General features: G+C 43.8%; 1 protein-coding gene across 1 annotated transcript in view; it reads right to left on the bottom strand.

The window, feature by feature from the left end:
- The window catches only part of trip11 (thyroid hormone receptor interactor 11), a 100912-nt gene that overhangs the window by 27119 nt on the left and 55659 nt on the right, over nucleotides 1-18134 (bottom strand). Inside the window, exon 16 of the mRNA XM_067991979.1 lies at nucleotides 7878-7977. Within this exon, the coding sequence (XP_067848080.1) occupies nucleotides 7878-7977 (100 nt within the window). The remainder of the gene's footprint in view (nucleotides 1-7877; nucleotides 7978-18134) is intronic.

Below are 18134 nucleotides of genomic sequence, written 5' to 3'. Positions count from 1 at the left end.
GAAAGTGGTTAAAAAAGCATATGGGATCCTGGGCTTTATAAATAGAGGCATAGAGTATAAAAGCAAGGAAGTTATGGTGAACCTTTATAAAATACTGGTTCGTCCACAGCTGGAGTATCGTGTCCAGTTCTAGCACCGGACTTATGGAAGGATGTGAAGGCCTTAGAAAGGGTGCAGAAAAGATGTACTAGAATGGTTCCAGAGATGAGTGACGTCAGTTACATGGATAGACTGGAGAAGCTGGGGTTGTTCTCCTTACAGCAGAGAAGATTGAGAGGAGATTTGATAGAAGTGCTCAAAATCATGAAGGGTTTAGATAAAGTAAACAAAGAGAAACTATTGGCGGGAGGGTCGCGAACCAGAGGGCACAGATTTAAGGTGATTGGCAAAAGAACCAAAGGCAAAATGAGGAAAAACTTTTTTTTTCGCAGCGAGTAGTTATGATCTGGAATGTGCTGCCTGAAAGGTGGTGGAAGCAGATTCAATTGTGGCTTTCAAAAAGGAATTGGATAAATACTTGAAGGGAAAACATTTGCAGGGCTACGAGGAAAGAGCAGGGTGGTGTGGTGTAACCATTCTATGATTCTAGATTTAGTTCAATATGAATTAAATAGGACATGTAACACCATTCTGAGCTCCATATTAAGTTTGGCTTTGACTCTTGTGTTTTCCCTCCTTCCTCCCAGAGTCTTTCTTTGGCTAGTCAACTGTTTGTGTTTCAATGAATATTTTACCACTGAGTAATCAAAGTCAGATCATAAGCCAAGGCATTGTACAATGAAGCACAAAGAAAGAATGAAGTTATGCAGGAAACATCATTCGCAAATCAAGTGCCTCAACACTTGGAAAAATCTACATTTATTATTGAATGCATGTAACTCCATTTAACCAATCATGTCCAGTCAAACAATGAAATGAACAAATGCCACTGACCCAGGGTAGCTTGGTACAAATGCCACCAAAACATTTCAGGTATCTACAAAATTACTCAACTAACTGGATTATGTTATTCCCTTGAAGTAACCATACATTTTAAACTTTGTCTTGGATCATTTCAGCTGGGGGAATTTGCTCAATCTTAAAGTTTGCTGTTTTACCAATTTCTGTATAAAAAGTGTTTTTATTAAAAAAAAGGTAAAATAGCTAGTTCTGGTTAACATGAACTTTTTCCCATTTTTAGGACAGGAGAAAAGTATCTCAAACATAAATGTATTTCATCATGTTTTATTCCACTTTCTTTTTTCATCCTTTAATACTAGTTTATCTCCATCCCCATTAATGTAACAGAAAGTGATCTGTACATGTAGTCCACAAGATATTTGGAGAGTTGTCACCAATGCAGCAGCATGGATCTGAACTGTCACCATTTTGCTTGTTGCACCACCCACTCTTGTAAAGTGCAAGCTCTCTATGTGGCTAATGTAATAGTGCCAACTGCACTATGGAACACAGGTAAGAAATGCCCCCATTTTGATGTGTAGAGGTAATCCAAAACACTGAAATATAGCAATTGCTATGATGGACCCTTAATTTCATTCAAAATTGTGCACTCACTGAACCGAGAAAGCCCACAGGACTTGCTTATAATAAAACCTCTCCTCAAAATGTTTGAAGTCTGTCTGGGTGCCTTACAGCAATAGCAGATTGATTCCAACAATCCAAACCAATTCCACACCATTTTAAACATTACTTAAAACACAAATGTGGCTTTATAATATCAGATGTGGTTAAAGTTTCTTCATGCTGACACACATGAAAGGTTACACTGACTCTCTTATTACTCTTTGCAAGAGCACAAGAAAGCATTGAACCAGTAAAGGCCATTTGGCCCGTCAAGTTAATTTCTTCCATAGACCATGCAACAATTTGCTGCATCACAGACTCTATCCAACATATACAATCTCCTGAAGAAATGTTTTGCAAAGTTTCATCCTGCCCACAAAATGAATGGATAAAAATCCAGAATACCTATCTAGCCCTTACATTCTGTTATAGATCTTAGGCCAGTTCTTTCTTGGCATGAGATTTTCATGGTCTCTGCAGCTCAGACAGCCATCACGTCCCATGCAGCATTCAACCATCAGCATCTACACTTATCCTTCTAACCCTCAATCTTGGTCCTAATCAGATATGCATCCAGGCTATTCTTAAAATGTATTCATTGACACAGCATTGACCACTTCAATTGGGAGTCTAATCTACTTATTCATTATTCTACTGGGAAACATTTCTTTCTGAACTCAAATCATGTTTGTCTCATCTTTTGATCCATTGCCACCCCCCCCCCCCCCGCCCAAGTCATCTGTTGACAACTATGGTACAGTATTATTTCACCATCAAAAATAAGATTGTTTAATTGCACTTTGCTCAAGCAGCTCCATCGGTTGAACCTGAAGCTGCTTTAATATTGGCAGTTGTAAAGCAAACTGCAATCTATTTAGGTGCTCTTTCAGGTATAATCTTTCAAGTGCTCAAGAACTTAAACTATGACTGTCTGCAGTTATGGGTTTGTGCTGCGTTTCAGAATATAGGATATCACAGATACAAAGAAAGCAATAGGGTTATTATCTTCAGATCAGTGGATACAAGGAAATCAGTAAACAGCCACCCAATGTGTTCCAGCTTCATCAAGGTGAAGACGATCTTGACATCTTACACACAACCCTGAAAGGATTTGGAAGACCCTGATTTTCGACACACTATTGTAACAGGAATTGGACGACCATGATTTCTGATGCACTGCCCCGAGAGTAGCTGATCTATCTTGTCCACTCAAACACCTGCTAATAAACCTGCCATATTGTTGGGCAATTGTGGTACTTTCCTCTAAACTGAATATTCTTTAATTAGTGGAAAGCAATTTTGGAAGATAAAAATAGCTTGAAAGTAAGTGCCTTGGGGTGCTTTTTCACATTAAAGACGCTTTTATAAATGCAAGTAGTTGTATACAATTTTCAGATTGCTCAGAGAACATGGTGGGGGGGGGGGGGGGGCGGTGGGGGGGAAAAGAGGAAGAGGGGCATGTCTGCGTTCTCATGCATCCCTCTAAGACAGGTTCATGAAGTTCAGCCTTAGAAGTTTTTGAAATTCTCTTAAATGTCCATACACAAAGTGAAGAAAGTTTTGTACTCAAAGGGTTAACACACAGAACAATTGTTTAATTTATTTCCTTGTTATGGTCAAGGTTTTTTATATTAGCAGTTCTTCATTCATCATTGGCCAGAAATGCATGTTTTCAAGGTCCGCTTTTGTTGCCAGTAATCTAGACACATTGCTGTGGTCCATAAATTTACTCTAAGTCAAGTCAACTGCATGCCTGTTTCACTCAATTTTTAAAAAAATCTGTCACCCATTTGCTTTCAATTTATCCACCCTTTGTTATTTCCATGTTTAGCAAACGTGTTTCACTTCCATATCGTTCAGGCCCAAACAATGAAACTAAGAGGACCATTTCATAAATTGGGCAAAAAGGTCATGGACCTTTTCACAACTTGGAAGACTGATGCTAGTTTGTGCTTTGCCGAGATATTCTTTCTACAGAACTAGATGTACAGAGTCTCCTGTCCACAAAGTCCCCAACATCATTTTCTTTACTTGCTCTTTCATTAAGTTTTTCTTTTATTCTCCTCTTGGTTTTATTATTTTCCTGCTCATTTTAGTCCCATTGTGGCCCATGGAATAAAGGTGGCAGTAGCCACATGGATACAGAATTGGCTAAGGAACAGGAAACAGAGAGTAGTAATGAACCGTTGTTTTTCAGACTGGAGGGAGGTGTACAGTGGTGTTCCCCAGGGGTCAGTGCTGGGACCACTGCTTTTCTTGATATATATTAAGGGCACAACATCAATTTGCAGATGACACAAAGCTTAGAAGGATAGTAAACAGTGAGGAGTATAGTGATAGACTTCAAGAGGATATAGACAGGCTGGTGGCATGGACGGACACATGGCAGATGAAATTTAATGCAGAAAAATGCAAAGTGATACATTTCAGTAGGAGGAACTAGAAGAGACAATATAAACTAGAGGGCACAACTCTAAAAGGGGTAAAGGAACAGGGATCTTAGGGGTATATGTGCACAAATCTTTGAAGGTGGCAGGGCATGTTGAGAAAGCAGTTAAAAAAGCATACAGGATCCTAGGCTTTATAAATAGAGGCATAGGGTACAAAATTATGGAAGTCATGATGAACCTTTATAAAACACCGGTTCGCCACAACTGGAGTATTGTGTCCAGTTCTAGGCACCATACTTCAGGAAAGATGTGAAGGCCTTGGAGAGGGTGCAGAAGAGATTTACGAGAATGATTCCAGGGATGAGGGACTTCAGTTACGTGGATAGACTGGAGAAGCTGGGGTTGTTCTCCTTGGAACAGAGTTGGTTGAGAGGAGATTTGATAGAGGTATTCAAAATCATGAAGGGTCTAGACAGAGTAGATAGAGAGAAACTGTTCCCACTGGCGGAAGGGTCAAGAACCAGAGGTAATAGATTTAAGGTGATTGGCAAAAGAACCGGAGGTGACATGAGGAAAAACTCTTTTTACACAGCGAGTGGTTAGGATCTGGAATGCAATGTCTGGGGTGGGTGGTCGAGGCAGATTCAATCATGGCCTTCAAAAGGGAACTGGATAAGTACTTGAAAGGAAAAAAATTGCAGGGCTACGGGGAAAGGGTGAGGGAGTGGGACCAGCTGGATTGCTCTTGCATAGAGCCGGCGCAGACTCGATGGGCCGAATGGCCTCCTTCCATGCTATGACCTTTCTATAATTCTAGTCATTTATCCTTCTTATTAAAGCAATTCAACACCTCCCTCAATTCCTGCTTTGCCAATCAGATAACCAAACTTCTGCAATACTTCTCTTGAACCAGGGATGGATGAGCGGGGCACTGATTGACTCATTCAATTTTCCATCCCCCTCTCTGGAAAAGCATCTCATATTCCTCAGATATCCCAGCTTAGACCAGAAACTCACCAAATGAAGAACAACTAGCAGAAGGAAATTCATGTCCATTATCCTGAGGTGCAGCTGGGATCTGTCCTATCAAGCAGTCAGTATTTTATAATCAAAGATCAATATAGATTTTCTTCCTGCCCATCACACTGTGCATAAGCACCTTTACCTGGTGTACTGAGATTCATCCACTTTCTTTATTCAATTCTGGAATTATTTTGCTACAGTGAATGTTGCTGAATTTACACCAGAAGGCAAGTATATCTGCCCTGTCAAACATCCATACATTTCAACTCTCAGCATTCCTTGACTATGAAGCCTTTCACTTGGGATGAGAATTTTTTTTAAAAAACTGTGCCAAATGTGTCAACTCTTTGCTGTGTTTTGGAACATAGGACCAGGAGTAAGTCATTTAGCCCCTCAAGTCTGTTCTGCCATTCGCTGAGATCATGGCTGATCTGTGACCTAACTCCATATACCCTTAGCTTTAACCAAAAGTATTAAGGGATATGGGGCTAACAAAAATCTATCACTCTCAGATTTAAAATTAACAATTGTCATTTGTGAAAGAGAGTTCCAAACTTCTACCATCCTTTGCGTGTGGACGTGTTTCCTAACTTCACTCCTGAAAGTCTTGGCTCTAATTTCTAGGCTATGTCCCCTAGTCCCAGACTCCCCAACTGACTGGCTGCTCCAGAGCACAGAACTTCGATGAGACTTTCCCGCAGTTGTGTTAAAGAGCAGTTTGCTGAGACAATTCAGTGGAGTGAGTAATCGGGCTGCTCCGATCATTAAAAGTGCTCGGAATCATAGAATCATAAAAATTTATGGCACAGGAGGCCATTCAACCCATTGTGTTTGTGCCAGCCAAAAAAGAGCTATCCAGCCTAATCCCGATTTTGGACCGTAGCCTTGTAGGTTAGGGCACCTCAAGTGCACATCCAAGTACCCTTCAGATGCGATGAATGTTTCTGCCTCTAATACCCTTTCAGACAGTGGGTTCCAGACCCCCACCCTCTGGGTGAAAAAAAATTCTCTTCAACTCCCCTCCAATCCTTCTACCAATCACTTTAAATCTATGCCCTCTGGTTATTGACCTCTCTACAGAGGGAAATAAGTCCTTCCTATCCACTCTATCTAGGCCCCTCATAATTTTATACACCTCAATTAAATCTCCCCTCAGCCTCCTCTGTTCCAAAGAAAACAACCCCAGCCTATCCAATTTTTCCTCATAGCTAAAATTCTTCAGTCCTGGCAACATCCTCGCAAATCTCCTCTGTACCCTCACTAGTGCAATCACATCTTTCCTGTAATGTGACCAAAACCGTACGCAGTACTGTAAGCAGGAATAAACAAATTATCCATCAGAAGCAAACTAAACCGGGAGGGAAACAAAATCTGCTTCAGCTAAAGAGGAAGTTGTTTAGGTTTACAAACTTGGCTGATCAGTAAGCCTGTTTTACTCCTCCAATGTTTCGCATAAGATCAGGACCAAAGCACACATATGCTCCACATGCTGGACCTAAAGAAGCATCTCCAGCAACATCATGGGGTTACCATTGACCAGAAACTAGACCAGCCACATAAATACTGTGGCTACAAGAGCAGGTCAGAGGCTGGGTATTCTGCGGTGAGTGACTCACCTCCTGACTACCCAAAGTCTTTCCACCATCTACAAGGCACAAGTCAGGAGTGTGATGGAAAACTCTCCACTTGCCTGGATGAGTGCAGCTCCAACAACACTCAAGAAGCTCGACACCATCCAGGACAAAGCAGCCCGCTTGATTGGCACCCCATCCACCACCCTAAATATTCACTCCCTTCTCCGCCGGTGCACGGTGGCTGCAGTGTGTACCGTCTACAGGATGTACTGCAGCAACTCGCCAAGGCTTCTTCGACAGAACCTCTCAAACTCACAACCTCTACCACCAAGAAGGACAAGGGCAGCAGGCGCATGGGAACAACACCCACCTGCACGTTCCCCTCCAAGTCACACACCATCCCGACTTGGAAATATATCGCCGTTCCTTCATCGTCGCTGGGTCAAAATCCTGGAACTCCCTGCCTAACAGCACTGTGGGAGAACCTTCACCACACCGAATGCAGCGGTTCGAGGAGGCAGCTCACTGCCACCTTCTCAAGGGCAATTAGGGATGGGCAATAAATGCTGGCCTTGCCAGCGACACCCACATCCCATGAACAAATAAAAGAAAATCTCGCTTCTGTTGATTCCTCCTCCAGACAGCATGGCTAACACTGGAAACTTCTTGTGTGGGGAATATCAAAGACAGAAACCCACATTCTACCACAGCTTTTTGCACATTGTAGTCACCATTAAACAAAGTAAAACAAGATAGATTCAATGAGCTTCTCAAATCCCTCTACTGGCACAGAAATACAGTTTGACATTTCACTGCAAAAGTGCTACTGTAACCCTCAAAACAGTTAAAGGGGCAAAGCTATATCTGAATCATTTGGACTTATTTTGCTAAGACTCAGCAATATCAAATGCTAACACTGCTATCCACCATCTTCTTAGCAGCTGTGTAAATAGAGAGCACCTTTGTTTGGCCAATATTATCCCTAATAATACAGTATCAAATGGCAGTATCAGAGGAAATTCTGGTGCTTTGAACAAACTGCCATACAGATCTTTGAGATTTCTCTTCGACTAATAGCCAAGATGTTGTATATTTTATTTTTATGACTTGGTTATAAGTAAAGTTTGTGAACGGGATGAGTATGCATCCACCAAAGTAAGTTCAGTGCCTTGATCAACATTCAAATGTTACACAGCCATCTTTTTACAGATACCTCAGTTTTTTTTTTTAGTTGCAAAGACAGAGCTTAAAGGGATGAATATGAAATACCAAAATCTGTCATTACCTTTCTAATAAATCAGTTTACAGCAGCAAAACAATTCATTACCTTGCTTTTTAAGATCTTCCATCTGCTCCTCTTTAAGATCCAATTGTTCAGTTAGTCTTGATGCTGAATCTAGAGCAGCATTTGCTTCATTTAAATGTTGCTACAACAGGAAGAAAGCAGTTAGCAATCAATATTAAGATACCGGCGGAAAAAGAAATAATTTTCAATGAGTACCGATTTGATCAGCTGGGAATTGGTGCTGTAAATAGACTGAAGTCTGGATAGTCAAAGCTACCTGATCCCAAATTCCAATTCACTATTATATGGAATCTAAACGCAAACAAAATTCCAATGTACTACTCCTCAATTATCATCAACAGATCCCCAACCTAGCAGGCTAAACTACATAGAGATGCACAGAAAGAGGCCATGTTGGTGTTTATCCTCCACTCGAGCAAATAGTTCTAATCACATTTACTCACAGTGCTCCAATATCTCTGCAACCCCTTTTCCTTCATTCACTAAAACAATCCAATGCAATCCTTATGGTAAACTGGATTGCAGATGTACTTCTATTCCTTTTATGATTTTACAACACCAAGTTATAGTCCAGCAATTTTATTTTAAATTCACAAGCTTTCGGAGGCTTCCTCCTTCCTCAGGTGAACGTTGTTGGAAATGAAATCCTCGAAATAAAATCGCATTTATAAATCACAGAACAATGCTTGGTGATTACAGACAGTTTTTTCAACTGCCCGTTGTCTGTAATCACAAAGCATTGTTCTGTGATTTATAAATGCGATTTCATTTCGAGGATTTCATTTCCAACATCGTTCACCTGACGAAGGAGGAAGCCTCCGAAAGCTTGTGAATTTAAAATAAAATTGCTGGACTATAACTTGGTGTTGTAAAATTGTTTACAATTGTCAACCCCAGTCCATCACCGGCATCTCCACATCATGGCTACCATCGACACCACAAACTGCCGGCTCACAGTGGAAAGGATATCCAAGAAGATCGTGCATATAGACACAGACATCAAGTTTTTACAGAGCTGCAAGAATAGAGTGGTGAAGAAGGCATTCAGCTTGCTTGGTTTCATTGGTCAGAACATTGAATACAGGAGCTGGGATGTCTTGTTGAAGTTGTACAAGACATTAGTTAGGCCACACTTGGAATACTGTGTACAGTTCTGGTCACCCTATTATAGAAAGGATATTATTAAACTAGAAAGAGTGCAGAAAAGATTTACAAGGATGCTGCTGGGACTTGATGGTTTGACTTATAGGGAGAGGTTAGACAGACTGGGACTTTTTTCCCTGGAGAGTAGGAGGTTGAGGGGTGATCTTATAGAAGTCTATAAAATAATGAGGGGCTTAGATAAGGTAGATAGTCAAAATCTTTTCCCAAAGGTAGGGGAGTCTATAACGAGGGGGCATAGATTTAAGGTGAGAGGGGAGAGATACAAAAGGGTCCAGAGGGGCAATTTTTTCACTCAAAGGGTGGTGAGTGTCTGGAACGAGCTGCCAGAGGCAGTAGTAGAGGCGGGTACAATTTTGTCTTTTAAAAAGCATTTGGACAGTTACATGGGAAAGATGGGTATAGAGGGATATGGGCCAAGTGCAGGAAATTGGGACTAGCTTAGTGGTATAAACTGGGCGACATGGACATGTTGGGCCGAAGGGCCTGTTTCCATGTTGTAAACTTCTATGATTCGAAGAAAGCAGACAAGATCCCGAAAGGACTACAGATCACGAACCCACTCAAGTCCACATACAACTCGGATTACACTGAGAGACTCTGCCGCCGTACCTCTCGCACACTCCGCAACCATCTCATACACCAACTCTACAGCAGACGCCGCAACCTCGAAACCAAGATAGAGTCCATACTCTCAACCTGTACTCAGGACACAGCAGACCAGCTAAGAGATACCGCCAGGCAGACGAGGCAACGGAACTACGCTGCCTACATGAAAACCAAGAGCAGGAAGCTTGAGAAACTCGGCATCACCACCAGCATCGACCAAGCTTCCCCTGGTACCACGGTTGCAACCACAGGGAAGTCTATCGTCAATTTGTCCGACCACACCCTTCAACCAGACGAAATCGAAGTTCTCAGCCGAGGGCTCAATTTCTGCCCCACTACCAAAATGGACCCCACCAGTCTCGCGGCGGACACAGAGGAATTCATCAGGAGAATGAGGCTCCGGGAATACTTCCACAAACCCCAAGATTTCAGCAGCGGACCCAATGAGACAATCAACGATCTGGAACAGCAGACAGAGGGATCCGCGGTACAGCAACCGAAGAGGAAAGAGTCACACTGGACTCCTCCGGAGGGTCGCTGCCCTCAGCTGGACACGTATGCTCAAGCTGTCAGGAAATGCGTCAATGCCAGATTCATCAGCCGCACTCAGAAGACAGTCCAGAATGTCACCCGAGCTCAACGCAACGCCATCAACGCTCTCAAGACCAACCGCAACATCGTCATCAAACCAGCGGACAAAGGAGGAGCCATAGTCATACAGAACTGAACGGACTATTGCAAAGAAGCATACCGACAACTGGACAACCAGGAACACTACAGACGGTTACCCGCAGATCCGACCAAAGAACACACCCACCAGCTCAACAAACTGATCAAGACCTTCGATCCAGACCTTCAAAGCATCCTACGCACTCTCATCCCACGTACTCCCCGCGTGGGAGACTTCTACTGCCTCCCAAAGATACACATACACACCCGGACGTCCTATCGTATCAGGCAACGGAACCCTGTGTGAGAACCTCTCTGGATACATCGAGGGCATCCTGAAACCCATCGTACAGGGAACCCCCAGCTTCTATCGCGACACTACAGACTTCCTACAAAAACTCAGTACCCACGGACCAGTTGAACCAGGAACACTTCTCACCACGATGGATGTCTTGGCACTCTACACCAGTATCCCCCACGATGACGGCATCGCTGCGACAGCATCAATACTCAACACCAACAACAGCCAATCTCCAGACGCCATCCTACAACTCATCCGCTTCATCCTGGATCACAATGTCTTCACCTTCGATAACCAGTTCTTTACCCAAACACACGGAACAGCCATGGGGACCAAATTCGCACCCCAATACGCCAACATTTTCATGCACAAGTTCGAGCAGGACTGCTTCACTGCACAGGACCTCCAACCAACACTATACACCAGATACATCGACGACATTTTCTTTCTATGGACCCACGGCGAGGAATCACTAAAGAGACTACACGATAACATCAACAAGTTCCATCCCACCATCAAGCTCACCATGGACTACTCATAGAGTCATAGAGTTATACAGCACGGATAGAGGCCCTTCGGCCCATCGTGTCCGTGCCGGCCATCAGCCCTGTCTACTCTAATCCCATATTCCAGCATTTGGTCCGTAGCCTTGTATGCTATGGCATTTCAAGTGCTCATCCAAATGCTTCTTGAATGTTGTGAGGGTTCCTGCCTCCACAACCCTTTCAGACAGTGAGTTCCAGACTCCAACCACCCTCTGGGTGAAAAAGTTCTTTCTCAAATCCCCTCTAAACCTCCCGCCTTTTACCTTGAATCTATGTCCCCTTGTTATAGAACCCTCAACGAAGGGAAAAAGCTCCTTAGTATCCATCCTATCTGTGCCCCTCATAATTTTGTACACCTCAATCATGTCCCCCCTCAGCCTCCTCTGCTCCAAGGAAAACAAACCCAATCTTCCCAGTCTCTCTTCATAGCTGAAGCGCTCCAGCCCTGGTAACATCCTGGTGAATCTCCTCTGCACCCTCTCCAAAGCGATCACATCCTTCCTGTAGTGTGGCGACCAGAACTGCACACAGTACTCCAGCTGTGGCCTAACCAGTGTTTTATACAGCTCCATCATAACCTCCTTGCTCTTATATTCTATGCCTCGGCTAATAAAGGCAAGTATCCCATATGCCTTCTTTACCACCTTATCTACCTGTTCCGCCGCCTTCAGGGATCTGTGAACTTGCACACCAAGATCCCTCTGACCCTCTGTCTTGCCTAGGGTCCTCCCATTCATTGTGTATTCCCTTGCCTTGTTAGTCCCTCCAAAGTGCATCACCTCGCACTTTTCCGGGTTAAATTCCATTTGCCACTGTTCCGCCCATCTGACCAACCCATCTATATCGTCCTGCAGACTGAGGCTATCCTCCTCGCTATTTACACCCTACCAATTTTTGTATCATCAGCGAACTTACTGATCATACTTTTACATTCATATCCAAGTCATTAATGTAGACCACAAACAGCAAGGGACCCAGCACCGATCCCTGTGGTACCCCACTGGCCACAAGCTTCCAGTCACAAAAACAACCTTCGACCATCACCCTCTGCCTTCTGCCACTAAGCCAGTTTTGTATCCAAAGTGCCAAGGCACCCTGGATTCCAAGGGCTCGTACCTTCTTGACCAGTCTCCTGTGGGGGACTTTATCGAAGGCCTTACTGAAATCCATGTATACCACATCCACTGCGTTACCCTCATCCACACGCCTAGTCACCCCCTCAAAAAATTCAATCAAATTAGTCAGACATGATCTTCCCTTGACAAAGCCATGTTGACTATCCCTGATTAATCCTTGCTTCTCCAAGTGGAGACTAATTTTGTCCTTCAGAATTTTTTCCAATAATTTTCCTACCACTGATGTTAGGCTCACTGGCCTGTAGTTCCCCGGTTTTTCCCTACTCCCCTTCTTGAATAATGGTATTACATTAGCGGTTCTCCAGTCCTCTGGCACATCCCCTGTGGCCAGAGAGGTTCTGAATATATGTGTCAGAGCCCCCGCAATCTCCTCCTTTGCCTCACACAGTAGCCTGGGATACATTTCGTCCGGGCCTGGGGATTTATCCATTTTTAGGCCTGCTAAAACCGCCAATACCTCCTCCCGCTCGATGTTAATATGTTCGAGTATATCACAGTCCCCCTGCCGTATTTCTATGTCTACATCGTCCTTCTCCATAGTGAAAACAGATGCAAAAAATTCATTTAGAACCCCTCCTACATCTGCCGGCTCCACACACAGATTGCCATTTTTGTCCCTAATGGGTCCTATTTTTTCCCTAGTCATCCTCTTACCCTTAATATACTTATAAAACATCTTAGGATTTTCCTTTATTTTGCTCGCCAGTGTTATTTCATGGCCCCTCCTTGATCTCCTAATTTATTTTTTAAGTATCCCCCTGCACTTTTTGTACTCCTCTAGGGCTTCCTCCGTCTTTAGCCTTTTGTATCTGCCAAAAGCCCTCCTTTTTTTCCTAATCCATTCTCGTATATCCTCTGACATCCAAGGTTCCCTGGAGTTCTTGGAACCACCCTTGACCTTTACGGGAACATGTTGCCATTGTATGGTCTCAATCTCCCTTCTGAAAGACTCCCATTGCTCCGATGCGGATTTTCCTACAAGCAGCTGATCCCAGTCCATTTTGGCCAGATCCTGCCTTATCCTATTAAAATCGGCCTTCCCCCAATTTAGAACCTTTATTTCCGGCCCCTCCCTGTCCTTTTCCATGACCACCTTAAATCTCACCGAATTATGGTCACTGTCACCAAAGTGCTCACCTACCAGCACTTCTTCCACTTGGCCGGCCACATTCCCTAGAATTAGGTCCAGTACCGCCCCCTCTCTTGTAGGACTTTCTACATGCTGGCTCAAAAAGCTCTCCGGATGCACGTTAAGAATTTTGTACCCTCTAAGCCTTTTACACTGAGTATCCCAGTTAATATTGGGGAAGTTGAAATCCCCCACTATTATTACCCTATTATTTCTTGGACACACGAATCTCCATCAAAGACGGGCACCTCAGCACCTCACTACCGCAAGCCCACGGACAACCTCACGATGCTCCACTTTTCCAGCTTCCACCCTAACCACGTCAAAGAGGCCATCCCCTATGGACAGGCCCTGCGAATACACAGGGTCTGCTCAGACGAGGAGGAACGCGATGGACACCTACAGACGCTGAAAGACGCCCTCGTAAGAACGGGATATGACGCTCGACTCATCGATCGACAGTTCCGACGGGCCACAGCGAAAATTCGCATAGACCTCCTCAGGAGACTAACACGGGACGCAATCAACAGAGTACCCTTTGTCGTCCAGTACTTCCCCGGAGTGGAGAAACTACGCCATGTTCTCCGCAGCCTTCAACATGTCATCAATGACGACAAACACCTCGCTATGGCCATCCCCACACCTCCACTACTCACCTTTAAACAGCGACCCAACCTCAAACAGACCATCGTTCGCAGCAAATTACCTAGCTTTCAAGAGAACAGCGTCCACGACACCACACAACCCTGCCACGGTAACCTCTGCAAGACATGCCAGATCATCGACACAGATACCACCATCACACGAGAGGACACCACCCACCAGGTGCATGGTTCATGCTCCTGTGACTCGGCCAACGTTGTCTACCTCATACGTTGCAGGAAAGGATGCCCCAGAGCATGGTACATTGGCGAGACCATGCAGACGCTGCGACAACGGATGAACGGACACCGCGCAACAATCGCCAAACAGGAGGGTTCCCTCCCTGTCAGGGAACACTTCAGCAGTCAAGGACATTCAGCCACCGACCTTTGGGTAAGCGTACTCCAAGGCGGCCTTCGAGACACACGACAACGCAAAATCGTCGAGCAGAAATTGATAGCCAAGTTCCGCACCCATGAGGACGGCATCAACCGGGATCTTGGGTTCATGTCACGCTACACGTTACCCCACCAGCGAACAAATGTTATCTGTTTTTAATATAACGGGTCAGTTGCTGTCTTTTCTATGTTTCTACCTCTCTATCTCTGTTTTTTTTTTGTTTTTTTTTGGTGATTTGTATATTCGGAGACCTTGCAGGTAACACCTGTCTGTCTGCACACTGATTGCCTTGGCAACGGGCAGTTGAAAAAACTGTCTGTAATCACCAAGCATTGTTCTGTGATTTATAAATGCGATTTCATTTCGAGGATTTCATTTCCAACAACGTTCACCTGAGGAAGGAGGAAGCCTCCGAAAGCTTGTGAATTTAAAATAAAATTGCTGGACTATAACTTGGTGTTGTAAAATTGTTTACAACTATTCCTTTTAAGCACTCGTATGTTAAGCATCAGGCAGGTTAGATGCAGAGTAAAGCTTCCTTCTCTCTTCTAAACAATGCAAAGCACCTCCTATGGCATCAGCATGAATTAGTTAATTTCCCATGCTAAACATCCTCATGGGGTGACTGGTATTAACAATTTAATACCCATTTTTTCTGAATGGCAGGCAGCTCCTTTTGCTGAAGGCTCACATCTGCTTGGAACTGAACTAAGATGTGCCAAGATTCATTTCATTATAGGTACATTATGGGGGAGGGGGAAGAGAGGGAAGAAAAAGGGACAGATCGAGAAAGAGGGAAAGGGGGAAAGAGAGGGAGGGATCGAGAAAGAGGGAGAGGGAGCAAGAGAGGGAGGGAGGGAGGGAGGGAGGGAGGGAGTGAGTGAGAATAAGATGGATAAAAGGGAGAGAGTGAGATGGTGCACGTGGGAGGGAGAAAGAGAGGAGGGAGAGCACGAGAGAGAGGTAGAAAAAAAAACTTCCAGAAACACGTTCAATGCCATATTAGTTTGGGTGCTGTAGAGGCGTTCCTGATGGCTGCCTAAAACAGGAGTTAGGCCCCTTGAATATGCCAAGGGTCTTAGTGTCTGTTTTACGACCCAAACGGAAATTGGTGTCGGGATTACCTTGTCCACATGCAGCCTAACCAGTGGTCCTTAAAGGGACCGCTGGAGGCCGCTACCAGAAAGGCAAGTTATTAAAAAAACTTAGCTTAATGTGGAGCCACGAAAAGCATAGGAACACGAGTAGGCCATTCAGTCCCTTGAGCCTGTTCCGCCATTAAATGAGATCATGACTGATCTGTATCCTAACTCTATTTATCCGCCTTGGCTCCATTTCCCTTAATACCCTTGGCTTGCAAAAATCTATCCATCTCAGATTTAAAATGATTACTTGAGCTAGTATCCACTGCTTTTTGCGGGAGAGAGTTCCATACTTCCACCACCCTTTGTGTGGAGTAGTGTTTCCTAACTTCTTTCCTGAATGGCCTGGCTCTGATTTTACGGTTATGTCCGAAAGTCCTACACTCCCTAACCAGAGGAAAAAGTTTCTCCATCTACCCTATCAATTCTTTTCAAAATCCTAGAAACCTCAATCAAATCACCCCTTAATCTTCTATATTTCAGGGAATACAAGCCTAGTTTATGTAATCTCTCCTCATAATTTAACCCGTGGAGCCCTGGTAACATTCTGGTCAATCTGCGCTGCACTCCTTTCTGGGGTGCAGTGCCCAGAACTGTACACAGTACTCCAGATGTGGTCTAACCAGGGCTTTGCACAGCTGTAGCAAAACTTCCTCCCCTTTACATTCTAGCCCTCAAGATATAAAGGCTAACATTCCATTTCATTTCAGGAGTGACCGGCGAGCTGCCTGAGGCTGGAACTGGTGCCCGCACCTTGCTGGTTCTGTCCTATGAGGCCGGCAGAGTGATTTGCCTTGGTCCTGCCGCCCGTCTCATTAGGCAGAAACTAATCAATTCAACCTTCAAATAGTTAATGCCAAAAATACTCTGTAGCCATTTTCAAACAAGATTTCACAGGCTCATTTCTATTCTATTTGGCTCCAAAATTTTCGAATGGAGTTTGTATTCTAAGTTAACCAAGCTACTATTTTAGTTGGTCCAAATTCAATGCAGATGTCTATGCTGGCGCTATATGCCCCAAATTGTTGACGATAAGCAAGCTGCTGTTTCTTGTTACTGTTAACTTGATTGAGACAATCCAGGCTCATTACATTGGAGGCTTTTAGCAGATGTCAGGATGACGATAATTTCAGCACATTTAAATAGATGGATTCAACCCAGAGATCTAGCAAACTGATTAAAAACGTTTCTGAATGCAATATTCAAGGCTTTTTGTGCATGCGCTTTTGAGAAGGAACTTCAGTGCAGCAGTCAGGAAATTACCTGACTAGTTGCAAGCAAAACTGCAATCAGCAGAGAACCAAACTGTTGGAATCTGCTGAGCAGTTTGATTTCTGAGGACTAAACTCAACTGCCCCGAGAAAAAGAAAAGCTCCAAAGCTACCTTACAGCACAGCAAACCCTGCTGGCACATTATTTATAATAAAACCAATCCCTTCTTTGAAAACGAAGAGGGGCGGGAGGAGGCTCATATGGAGCATAAAGCCGGCATAGACCAGTTGGGCCAAATGGGCTGTTTCTGTGCTGTAAATTCTAATTGATCACCAGTCGTAAAAATCATTCCCCTTAAAAATGGCCTCTCCAACTAGAGTCTGCTACCATCTGTGAATACAGAAACTAATTCTCTCATCTTCTGGGGGTGACTGGCTCAGCTTCAGGTGTTGGGGACCATCACTTCACACACACCAAACAATAATGTCCAGACTCAAAATCTCATCTGCCTCTTTGGAAGTTCATGTACACTTTAGCAGGTAGAGACCCAAGACATGGAACGGCACATCGCTAATTCAGAGTGCTAACCACAGCCCTCTATCCCGAGTCCTGATCGCTCCTCTTTGGTGAATTTCTACAAATGTCTGTTGCTAGGCTGCCTTTTGAAAGCAAAACACAAGATTGTTGCAGCTTGAATGCAACAATAAATTTCTGCAGTGAGGGCAAGAATCTTTGTTTTAAGATTTTTATGAATTTCCCTCTTCCCCCACAAAATGCAAAGATTGCTGAATAAAACAAACAAAAGTGAAAGATAGAATGACTAGAGGCCAGTGCAAACATCAGCATCTGTGCTGGGAACTGTTAGTCTCTCCATTCCTTTTGCTATTAGTTTGAGTCCCTATTGTAATTCAATTGCAGTTTTATTTTTTGTATTTTCGCAATACAATCCTTCGATGTTTGTTTCCCTCTCCCTACCTTCCAAAATAAATAATAAAAACCTAGTTTCTTCAAAAAAAAGTGGACAGACCCTCAAATCAATGTAGTTTCTCATTGGCTAGGCCACTTAAAAAAGTCTTAACAGGAAAGTTTAAAGCACCCTTGGAATTATTTTGGTCTATCAACTCTGTTTACACAGGAAAGTATAATTCGCATTTTAGGATTATCGACAGCTGGCTAAAACCATTCTTGGCAGTAATGAACTCAATGTACTCTCGGCAGAATTTCAGCAACTGAAACAAACTCTTGCATTTTAAACAAAAGAATCAATGACAGTAAAGCTGAAGCCAAGGATAGAAAAGATGCCTTGCAGTGGATTACAGGGCAGTAATCCAGT

The sequence above is a fragment of the Heptranchias perlo genome, chromosome 10 (genome assembly GCF_035084215.1).
Source record: "Heptranchias perlo isolate sHepPer1 chromosome 10, sHepPer1.hap1, whole genome shotgun sequence".
NCBI lineage: Eukaryota > Metazoa > Chordata > Chondrichthyes > Hexanchiformes > Hexanchidae > Heptranchias > Heptranchias perlo.
This window is presented reverse-complemented; position numbering and strand designations above follow the sequence as displayed.